Source organism: Glycine soja, chromosome 3 (assembly GCF_004193775.1).
Source record: "Glycine soja cultivar W05 chromosome 3, ASM419377v2, whole genome shotgun sequence".
Classification (NCBI taxonomy): Eukaryota; Viridiplantae; Streptophyta; class Magnoliopsida; order Fabales; family Fabaceae; genus Glycine; species Glycine soja.
In genome coordinates this window covers 43,361,380-43,373,420 of record NC_041004.1, presented here as the reverse complement: position 1 = coordinate 43,373,420, position 12,041 = coordinate 43,361,380, and the positions used below count along the sequence as shown (strand labels likewise).

The following is a 12,041-nucleotide window of genomic DNA, read 5'->3' as shown; positions in this document are numbered from 1 at the left end:
GCTTATATAAATTTATTTAAATGAGTATTTCCTAGTTGAAGTCTTAAGCAACCATGTGCCGTGGGACAAGTATATAGACGACAAACTTGTAAGAACAACTTGTGGAGAAACGAATGTTTGCGATGCCTTTGACATACATAAGATTGACTTGGTTGCTGAATTTTCTAAATCCTTTGCACTGGCTTGCAAATTTGCAATAGTTTAGTCGTTGACATTCGATCACGATAACAACCAGAACAATTTATACAACTACCTAACGTATATAGATATCTTCTAACATCTAATTTGTTGTCGTTGTTGCTTGTGGGACAAAACAACATACATGGAGCTCAAACTATACTTTGAATTGAGTATTGAGCGGTCGCATGATCAACTCGAATCCTCTACATCATTGTGAATAACCTTCTAAATAACCTCCTAAATCCTAATCATTTGCAACTTAGTAAATTTTTACCTCCATAGCAACCTTTTATTATTTGTACCCATATAGTAATCTGCATTTTTTTTCTTCTAAATTATATTAATCTGCTTATACATTCCACTAAATAAAATTTGTTTTTAGTTTTTACAATGATTTAGTCTTGAAATTGGAGCAACTGATCAAATTGTTTCTTAAAATTAATAAAATGGCAAAATTATTTTTGAAATTATAATCCTGAAATTACAAATCATCAATCAATTAAGTTTCTTTGATATTCAATAACGATATCTTACATTGTTTAAAAGACAAACACGTTAAATGTTTGAGTAATAGTCAACTCGACACACATATACTATTATCACATCATACGATAGAAATGATAAAAATATTGGTGTAGTAATAATAAGTTGTTTGAAACATACATGATTAAATGTACGGATTCAACTTTTTAACAAGACTATGATAGTTTACTGATGGCATTTGCTCTATAGATAGATCATAAAACTAATGTAAAATGAACAGAGAACAAAGATGTAGAGAAGGAAAAAAGTGATTATTATTTCACTAATATTTCTATCATTTTCATGTTTATCATGCAGCAATCACATATATGTATGTAGTTGGTTGTTACTCGGACACTTAACAAGTTAATTTAGTGTTATTAAGATGACACTAGCTAACAACAGATGAATTAAATTGATCGATTATTTATAATTTTCCAATTAATTTGACCGATGATTAAAATTTGAAACAGTGAACTGATTTATAGTTTATAATGTCTATATTAATTACTGAAGTTATCTTAAAATGTTTAGGAGTCTATATGACACATCACTGAGTAGCACCCAATCAATTGCCATGTACATTTAACTTGTAAAACTTTTCCTTCTGTACCCCCCAAAAAAAAACTTGTAAAACCACACAGATTCATCAGCAAGTCGCTGTTAGAGATTAGAGGACTAGAACTTAGTCAAACCCAAAAAGAAAGTTTAAAAAAGGGTTGACCTGAGAAGCTAATGACAGGGAAGAGCATACGTGCAGAGTGCTGGCATATTGTAACCACTGTAGAATTGAGCAACGTATTCAACTCCTTCAACACAAACTCAACAAAATTAAAAGAAAAGGAAAGGAAAATCTCTTTCAACACAAACTGACTTTATTATAGAGTGGCATTACCAATTAAGCCAAATGTTTTAATTTTAAAAAATTTAATTATATCCTCCCAGACTAATGGTAGGTGAGATTATCTTAATGCAACTAGATACATACATGGATGCAATGATTGAAGTTGCAATTAATTATATATGGTTGAACTTGAACCTGGTATGGGCATAAGTACCTTCCTTCTCAAATTCATCTTTCCTACACGATTTAATATTATAATATGTAATGCTTAACTGGTTTTGCTACATTAAAATGACATGGAATGCCTATAAAAGGGAGAAAATGCATTGTAGTTATGCATTGCAGTCACTAGTTAAGACAATTGCTTAAAAGTGAGCAAAGGGTTTAATTAACCAATAAACATGAAGATGAGATTTTTTCTTGTAGCTTGTTTGGCAGTGTTCTGCATCCTAGGGGTTTGCCAAGGAGGCAACCTCAGAAAGAAATTCTACAAGAAAACATGTCCTCAAGCTGAGGAGATTGTTAGGACGAAAATCCAGGAACATGTCTCTGCAAGGCCTGATTTGCCTGCCAAGTTGATTAGAATGCATTTTCATGATTGTTTTGTCAGGGTAAACATTCCTAGTCCTATAGCTCTGTATGAATACTAATTACACCCTATGTGCATCATTTCAAATTTAAATACAACAATGCTAATTTCCATGCAACTTTGTTTTAGAGCTACATATATAATTATTCACATGACATGGTTGTAAACGACATTTCAGGGTTGTGATGGTTCAGTTTTGCTGGACTCCACTGCCACCAACACTGCAGAGAAGGACTCCATTCCCAACTTATCTTTGGCTGGCTTTGATGTCATAGATGACATTAAAGAAGCATTGGAGGCTAAATGTCCCGGAACTGTGTCTTGTGCTGATATATTAGCATTGGCAGCTAGGGATACTGTTTCTGTCAAAGTAAGCTAAAGCTAACCATAATATATAGTACACAATTTGTGTATGTTTTCATGTAACATTAGTTCATGCATGTAGCTGATTGACAATATTTGCAGTTTAATAAGCCAACATGGGAAGTACTTACCGGTAGAAGAGATGGCACAGTATCCATAAGTGGTGAAGCCTTAGCTAATCTGCCAGCACCTTTCTTCAACTTCACCCAGCTCAAAGAAAGCTTTGCTAGCAAAGGGCTTACTGTGCATGACTTGGTTGTATTATCAGGTACATTTAATATTTTATAAACTCAATGTTAAACATAAATAATATTGCCTCCATTCCTTTTTATAAGAAACAAGTTATAGTGTAAATACACTATAACTTATTTCTTATAAAAAGATATTAATAATACTACTAAGAACCAGATTTAGATGCAGTATCTTATATTTTAGAACTGTTTTTACATTTTGAATTGGAATTTTGTTTTAGTAATTCATATAATGAAAGTTTGCAATATTAAATGTGTTAACTAAGGTTAATTACTAAGATTAAACTTCAATTTTTAATTGTGCAACGTTACTTAAAACATTCAAGGAACTACATCCATTTTTTTTTATTTCCAAATACTAATGGCAATCAAGGAATCACCCAAATTATCAGAGCAAAATCATCTATTAAAAGGGACTAAATTAACCTATTGGCTATGTATGTATATATAGGAGCACACACAATTGGGATAGGTCACTGCAACTTATTCAGTAACAGGCTTTTCAATTTCACCGGAAAAGGTGATCAAGATCCTTCATTGAATCCTACTTATGCCAATTTCTTGAAGACAAAATGCCAAGGTCTCAGTGACACCACCACAACAGTAGAGATGGATCCTAACAGCTCAAACACCTTTGACAGTGACTATTATTCTATCCTTCGCCAGAATAAGGGTCTATTCCAATCAGATGCTGCTCTTTTAACAACTAAGATATCAAGAAACATTGTCAACGAATTGGTTAATCAAAACAAGTTCTTCACAGAGTTTGGACAGTCAATGAAGAGAATGGGAGCCATTGAGGTCCTCACTGGCTCTGCTGGGGAAATTAGGAAGAAGTGCTCTGTTGTCAACTCTTAATTAAGAGTTGTTTGCATGCTGGTTTTAATTTGGTGTGTCTCTTTTTCTATATTTTTTTGTCACAATTTAATGTGGGTTGCAAAGCCGCTAAAATTTGTTTTGTGATATACCTTCAAATGGGAGTGAAAAATAAATGAAGGCTATGTTAAATTAATGGTGTCACCTTTTCTTCATTGACTTAACATTTAATATATGTACTCAGTATATAATATATTTTTCATGTACTTCCTCCATTTTATATTGATTTTCGTTTTAGCATTTAAAAATAAAATTTATATTGATCATCATTTTTAATTTTCAATAAAATATTAAAACTTTATTTTCAATTTCACTCCTAATAAATATTTGTCTCGAAATACTCACTTTAAACTTAAATATAAGTAAAACAAATGTCTTTAAGTTTGGTGGACTTAAAGAATAATCACTAGAAACGTTTTAAGCAAATTAAAGTCTTAATAGATTATTTTATATATATATAAAGAAATGTGATATAAAATTTTACACCATCTTTTAATTATAATGTGTTAGTGACAATTGAGAAAACAGCTTATAAAAAAAGAAAAAAAACTTATTATTATAGTAAATAATGATTAAATGATTAAATTTTAATTTTCTATATATATATTCAAAACCTAAGGAACACTACGATGTATATTTAACTAGTAAAATTACTCAGATTCATCAATAACTCGCTGGTAGAAGACTAGAGAGTAGAGAGGAAAGTAGCGGAACTATAAATTTTTATTAGTGGAGACAATAAAGTTTAAATGACCCGTGAAGCTAATGCTAGTGAAGAACATGTCTTCCCTCGTGTTTAACTCTTTTAACTCAGAGGGTTAGAAAAAAAATATTTGGACACTCAAATGCTTTTTCAGCCCTAGAGAGGAAAGGAAAAAAAAAAAAAAAGTACAACAGGTAACATGATAAGTAGGAAGAAAAAATAAATTAAAAAAATTACAAATATTGATAAAGTGTTTAAAATTAAAGAGTGTTCAAATATTACGACTCCCACAAACTTTATATAGAGTGTCGTTTCGAATTCAATCACTTTTAATGATAGATATCCTCTCAAACGAATTTTATCTTACTGCAACTAGATAAATACATGTGAGGGCACAAGTTCCTTTACAAATTAATCTTTCACATAATTTAATATTATAAACTTCTTTCTCTCAAAATAAATGTTATGTTTAAAAATAATTATCCTAAAATAAGTATTAGGTTAATTTTTTAATATATTATTAATACCAAAAGTTAATTTTATAAAATTATTATTCTTTTTCATCTATGTATTAATTTTCCTTAATTTATATAACATTTATTTTGAAATGAAAAAAAGGATGTATTACTTATTGTATCTAATGAATGTAATATATAATTAAGTTTAAAAATATTAAAAATACTATATTTATATTTGTAATATAATATAATTTAAAGTAATATACAATTATTAAATCTTTATTAAATGCGTGACTTTTAATATTATATATATATATATATATATATATATATATATATTAAAAACTATTACTAATTATTGGGTGGGTACAAACCTAAAGTTTCATCTTTAAACACAACTAATAGAAATCTTATAACTAGTAAAAAAAATTTAATCATTTATTAGATTTATTTTGACTTCTAATAAGGATATGATATAATTATCGGTTGTAAGATTAATTTGATGGTTGAAATGTAAAGTTTAAGAATTAAAGAGAAGAAAGGATGGAAAGAGATTGTAATTTCAAATTTTCATTTTAATATTCTAATAAAAACTAATTATTAACATTAATTAATAAAAAATGATATAATTAATTTCATTTAATAAAGATATCATCTTAATTAGATATGGTAAATGTAGAACTTTTAGTCAATTATCATGGACCTCAGCCCGATGTGGAATTCAAATAATAGACACTCCATTTGTGAATCATGCGAGAATCTCCTCGTTTTCATCCTTTCCACTCTTTAACACACTTATTCTCAAGAAAATGAATTGTGCGGACAAGCTTGCTAGATTGGAAGCTTGTTTCTAGCTTTTATTAGTTTTTTTTTCCTATAGATATTAAATATTTATCAATTTTATTAATATTAATTTTTATTAAAAAATTTGAATGATCATTTTTAATGAATTTTTTTAATTCTATTCACAGATAATTTTACTGAAATCTTGTCCGGTTCATGTAAATTTTTCTCTTAAGGTTGATGCCATATGAACTTATTTTTGTCCCGTTGTAATGTTTTTTTTTGTCTTTCTTTACTGATAAAAAATCCGGACATATAAATATTAATTAAATGCATATATAATTATTTAATACATTAAATACATACCTCGAAATATTAATTATATTTAATAATAAATAATACTATTTATTATATTATTAAATGTTCACCAAAAAAATTATTTTATTATTAAATATAGCATTTATGAAATATAATACTAGTATTAATGCTTAACTTTGTTCTGATAAATTAAAATGACATCCTCTATAAAAAAAAAAAATTAAAATGACATAGAATGCCTATAAAAGAGAGCAGATGCAGTTGTAATTAAGAGTTAACACAAGTGCATAACATAGAAGTGTCACTGAGGGATTAAACATGAAGATAAGATTTTTTCTTGTAGCTTGTTTGGCAGTGTTCTGTGTCTTAGGGGTTTGTCAAGGAGGCAACCTCAGAAAGAAATTCTACAGGAAATCCTGTCCTCAAGCCGAGCAGATTGTTAGGACCAAAATCCAGCAACATGTCTCTGCATGCCCCAATTTGCCTGCCAAGTTGATTAGATTGCATTTTCATGACTGTTTTGTCAGGGTAAGCATTTCTAGCTCTTTATCAATATTTACACCCACTGGCTGAGCTTGAGATAAATTAAGTTTTGGAGGCCCCGGCTAAAATAGTTAGAATTTTAATACCTATTACTATTAAGATTATATTTTAATGACACTTCTCAAGCTTCTTTTTAATTGCAACTTCTAAACTATCATATGCTACTTAATAAAAATAATGGAAAAAATAAATGTAAAAATTATGTGATTAAAAAAAATACATTGGAAGTGTTTGTTTCATGTAATCTTATTAAATTATCAGGAATACAAAGCTAGAAATATATATTCTTGTGTTTTGTTAGAAGGTAATTAAAAAATATTGTTAGACATAACTCATTTTTAATAATTTAGTTTGTACATGTTTCTCCGTCTTTTTATTTTAGGTAAAGGGATGAGAATCTTATATTGAATGCTTAAAAAATAATTCCTCGTTTTTTTCTTATTCAACCTCGTTTGTTTATTTATTTAATATTTTTATTTTTAAATTAAAATAAATTTAAAAACATTCCCATAAATTAAAAATATGTGCCAAATATCTTTGATGAGAATAAGATTCCTAAAAATAGCATTCCCAAAAATATTATTTCTGAAAATATAATCAAATCTGTGAAACAAATGCTCAATTATTTTTTTACATAAAACAATATATGCATTGGAATGCCTATAAACTTTATCTAAATTTTTTCAACAAACTAAAGAGAATATAATATTTTTGCCAAAATTATAACACAATTGGCACAAAAAATTTGTAGAAAAAATCACAAGAATACCACAAAAATATATAGGCAATTTTTGCATAAAAAACTGTATTTTAAGTTATGTTGTATATGTTTTCGATAGTAAAATGAGATTATAAAAGTTATAGTTTTTTTTTTGAAAAATGATTTTTTTTTATGAAAACATAATTAATTAATGAAATAGTAAATATATAAAAATGTTATTAATAAGGGTCTTAAAGTTCAATATTAATATAAAATCATCTATAAAAATAACTTTAAAATTTTTGTATACTCTTTCAATTATTTAAAACCATTAATTTATTAAGGAACGAATAACTTTAAAGAATATCTGAAAACAATGTAACTTTTTATTAATATCCAATAAAAATTGAAATAATAATAATAATAATAATAATAATAATAATAATAATAATAATAATAAATTTGTGGAAATTTTTGGGGGTCATGCCCCATTCATGGAGAACTAAACTCCGCCACTGTTTACACCCTATGTGTGTCATTTCAAATTTAAATGTAACAATGCTAATTTCCATGCAGCATGTTTTGGAGCTACATATATAATTGAAACAACATTTTCAGGGTTGTGATGGCTCAGTTTTGCTGGACTCCACTGCCACCAACATTGCAGAGAAGGATGCCATTCCCAATTTATCTTTGGCTGGCTTTGATGTCATAGATGACATTAAAGAAGCATTGGAGGCTAAATGTCCCGGAATTGTATCTTGTGCTGACATACTAGCTTTGGCAGCTAGGGATTCTGTTTCTGCAGTCAAAGTAAGCTATGGCTAACCCTCCTATTAATTACTCTATGCCTGCAGATTATAAACACAATTTTAGTTTATATATATATATACACACACTACAGAACTTGCATATGTTTTCATACAATAATGTTAGTTTATGCATGTAGCTGATTGATGATAATATTTGCATTTTAATAAGCCTGCGTGGGAAGTGCTTACCGGTAGAAGAGATGGCACAGTATCCGTAAGTGGTGAAGCCTTGGCCAATCTGCCGGCACCTTTCTACAATTTCACCACGCTCAAAGCAAGCTTTGCTAGTAAAAATCTTAATGTGCACGACCTGGTTGTATTATCAGGTACATTTTATTTTTTTGTCTTGCTTACCTTAATGGACTCATAAGAAATTAAAAGAAAAAAGTATTTAATATAAAAATCACAAGAGAATGTAAAAAATATCATGAGCATAATTTTTTGTTTATCCCAATAAAAATATTTTTACTTTACCTTAACTAGTAATCGAAGAGTTCTTATTAGCATTTTTTTATTTATAAATTCATGCCAAACATGCATAATATTAGTGATAAATAATAAGGACAAAACTTAGATGATGTTCCTTTCTTTTGGAACTGCTTTCACATCAATATTGGGATTTCACTTCAGTGATTCATACAGCACAATCATCTATTAAAATTAGGGGCTAAATTAACCTATTGGCTATGTGTGTATATAGGAGCTCACACAATTGGGATAGGTCACTGTAACTTATTCAGTAAAAGGCTTTTCAACTTCACCGGAAAAGGTGATCAAGATCCTTCTTTGAACCCTACTTATGCCAATTTCTTGAAGACAAAATGCCAAGGTCTCAGTGACAACACTACAACAGTAAAGATGGATCCTAACAGCTCAAACACCTTTGACAGTAACTATTATTCTATCCTTCGCCAGAACAAGGGTCTATTCCAATCAGATGCTGCCCTTTTAACAACAAAGATGTCAAGAAACATTGTCAACAAATTGGTCAAAAAAGACAAGTTCTTCACAAAGTTTGGGCATTCAATGAAGAGAATGGGAGCAATTGAGGTTCTCACAGGCTCCGCTGGGGAAATTAGGAGGAAGTGCTCTGTTGTCAACGCTTAACTAAGAGCTGTTTTCTGGTTTAATTTGCTATGTTTCTTTCATATATTATTTTGTCGCAAAATTTGTTTTGTGGGATACCTTAAAATTTGAGTGAAAAATAAAGGTTGTTATATTAATAGTGTGCCACCTTCTATTCATTCAATTCACATTTAATATATGTAACTAGTCGGTGTTCCCTTAAGTTCGAGACTAAGGACAGTCTCCAAGAGGAAAAAAGGAAATAACAAACTTAAGCCTGAATGTTCTACGTTTTATTTAGTGCCTCTTGATATTTAAAGGCCTATCAAATATGTATAATAACCGCAATCCCACTATAATAACCGCACTCTCACTACGATAACTACTACAATAACCACCATAATAACTACTTCTAAAATGACAACTATCCCTATGGCAAGTTTCCATGGCAGAGCATCTTCTTCCTAACATTTCCTAACCCATCAAAAACACCTTATCCTCAAGGTGTTGGGTGCAGAAAACAGAACCTGGATCCCAAATGAAAATGAGTGTAAGAATTAGTGCTTGAAGATGATTGCGGAGACAGAGCCCTTTTGCGACGAGAATGGTGAAGAGGAGGAGGAAGAAGGGTTGGTTGAGATTTGTGTCCCTCACCGTGACAGCACACACAATAGAAAGGGAGAAGCGAATGTCAAAGAGAAGGATGCTGCGACTGGATGGCTTTGTGTGGGACCAGTTACTAGCGACTGGGAGGGGGTCGGAGGAGAGTGTGTAGTGCTTGTTAACGGGAAGGTGGGAAGTTGCCATGGGAAGGGGAGGCAACATGGTTTCTACTGTTGGTGGAGGCAGTATGGTTTTTGCTGTTGGTGGTGGTTTAGCAGAGGAAGAAGATGGGTTGGTTACCTTGGGAAGCAAAGGCGACATAGGTGGTAACTTCGCAAAGGCAGAAGATGGAGAGAGTTGTCTGGGTACCATGGTATTCAATATCCGGAGAATGTCATCAAGTTTGGAAGCAATGGAAGTTTGGACTGCAGTAGTGGAAGTTTGGATTGCAACGAGTTTGGCCATGGCGGCCTCAAGACGATCCACACAGGCGGTGGAAAGTTCGGTATCCGCCATTGAAAAGTGGCAGGTCGGACCAATTGTTGGCGGTGGTTCCCTTAAGTTCGAGACTAAGGACAGTCTCCAAGAGGAAGAAAGGAAATAACAAACTTAAGCCTAAATGTTCTACGCTTTATTTAGTGCATCTTGATATTTAAAGGTCTGTCAAATATGTATAATAACCGCACTCTCACTACGATAACCGCTACAATAACAACCACAATAACTACTTCTAGAATGACAATTATCTCTATAGCAAGTTTTCATGGCAAAACATCTTTTTTCTAACCGTTGTGTTCTCGTATGAATATTTTGAGTGCATGCAGTATTTCTGCATATGAGATTTTTAACTTTGTTCTCTTTTAGCAGTTGATCGCAGTATTTGAGCAAAAGTGATATGGCATATAAGGATATGTTTAATGTCATTAATCGTTTAATCGGCACAATTAATGAGTTAGCAAGCTTCTTAGTGTATCAATTTATTATTGGTTTGAGTTGCTGGATACGCGGATTCTGACATCAGTGATATGTCTAATTAAAATTTGTTGTATGTGTTTAGTTACTAATTTATTTCTTACACTTTTACTTTGTAATGTATTTAACCAACATAATATAATTATATACTATTATATTCACAGTTATTTCGGTGTGAATTTAAAATAAGCCACCCTGATAAATATATATTATGTGGTGTGAATTATGGATAGTTTAATCATAAAATGTTTAGTGAATTGCACGATCAATTTTTTTTTCCAATTCAAACCTAAGGACTTTATAACAAATTTTTGTTTTGATTTTTAATTTATGCTTAATCTTCCTAATTCAATCCGTAATTTCTTACTTAAGGAAGCAACGGACTAATCTGAGACATAAGCAAAAAATGTGGTCAGCAATTTCCACACTGCACAACCATCATTATAAGTTAAATGTCTTCTCTTCCTCTCTGAGTTTTCTCTTTTCCACATTTGTTTTTTGAAGCAAAGAAAATTAAGGCATTTCATTCATAATGATTGAAGAAATACACGATGGAACTTATAAAAGACCGAACTGCTAGCCTATAATCTTGAAGCTCTAGCAATGATGAGAGCTACATGATTTGTTTGTCCTCTTACAAAACTCACCTCTGAGTTTGGAATACTAGACAAAACATGTTTACATTTTTTTAACAGGAAATGAAATTCAGACATTCCTGTTTGATCTTTATTTATACCATCCACTACTAGTTGCGCATCCATTTCATTGCTGATATTCTGAAACTTTATCCACGAGAGGGCATGAAGCAAGGCCCAATTTTCAGCTTCGACTGGATTAAGTTCAACCTTGTGCCATCTAGAATTTGCTTTGATAAATTGTCCTTGTTCTCTTTTCCACATTAGAATTGGGAAATTAGAGATCAGGAACAAAGTCATCTCTTAATAAAACATTAAATTAAAAATTAAAATAAAATGTAAAACTTATTATAAGATCCTTAGGTTTGAATTAAAAAAAATTGATTGGATGATGTGATTACATAATTTTATGATTAAACTAACTATACATAGATCTATGTGACTTATTTTAAAGAATCGCACACCAAAATAATAACCTATTTTATTTTTGTTGATTTTTATTTTTTCATCTTAATCACGAATATCGTTTAGTTATGTATTCAACATTCAAACAACTTCATATAATTCATTCATGCGCTCGTTGAAAAACAAAACTCATCATCTTTTATTTTGATTACATATGTTAATGACTTGGGAAAAAATCATATTATAGGATAATCAATTAATTTATTGTGTGTTTTGGATGTTTCGCCGATATTTTGTTTACGCTTTTGCTAGGTATTTAACCAACGTAGCATATCTATATTTTTCTGGACTTTAATTTTTTTTTCCTTGAAGATTTTAGTTTGATCTGGATCAATTCAACTTTGTAAACATAACTAGAA

The 12,041-nt window shown here is 30.4% G+C and overlaps 1 protein-coding gene across 1 annotated transcript; it reads left to right on the top strand.

Annotated features, from left to right (window-relative positions):
• The first annotated feature begins 1,871 nt into the window (after positions 1-1,871).
• Positions 1,872-9,159, top strand: LOC114405310. The gene is made up of 8 exons (XM_028367902.1): positions 1,872-2,157; positions 2,314-2,505; positions 2,601-2,766; positions 3,201-3,604; positions 6,179-6,415; positions 7,749-7,943; positions 8,112-8,268; positions 8,643-9,159. The coding sequence occupies exons 1-8, from the start codon at positions 1,948-1,950 to the stop codon at positions 9,047-9,049; spliced, it is 1,968 nt and encodes a 655-aa protein (XP_028223703.1). The 5' UTR covers positions 1,872-1,947; the 3' UTR covers positions 9,050-9,159.
• The last annotated feature ends 2,882 nt before the right edge of the window (positions 9,160-12,041 follow it).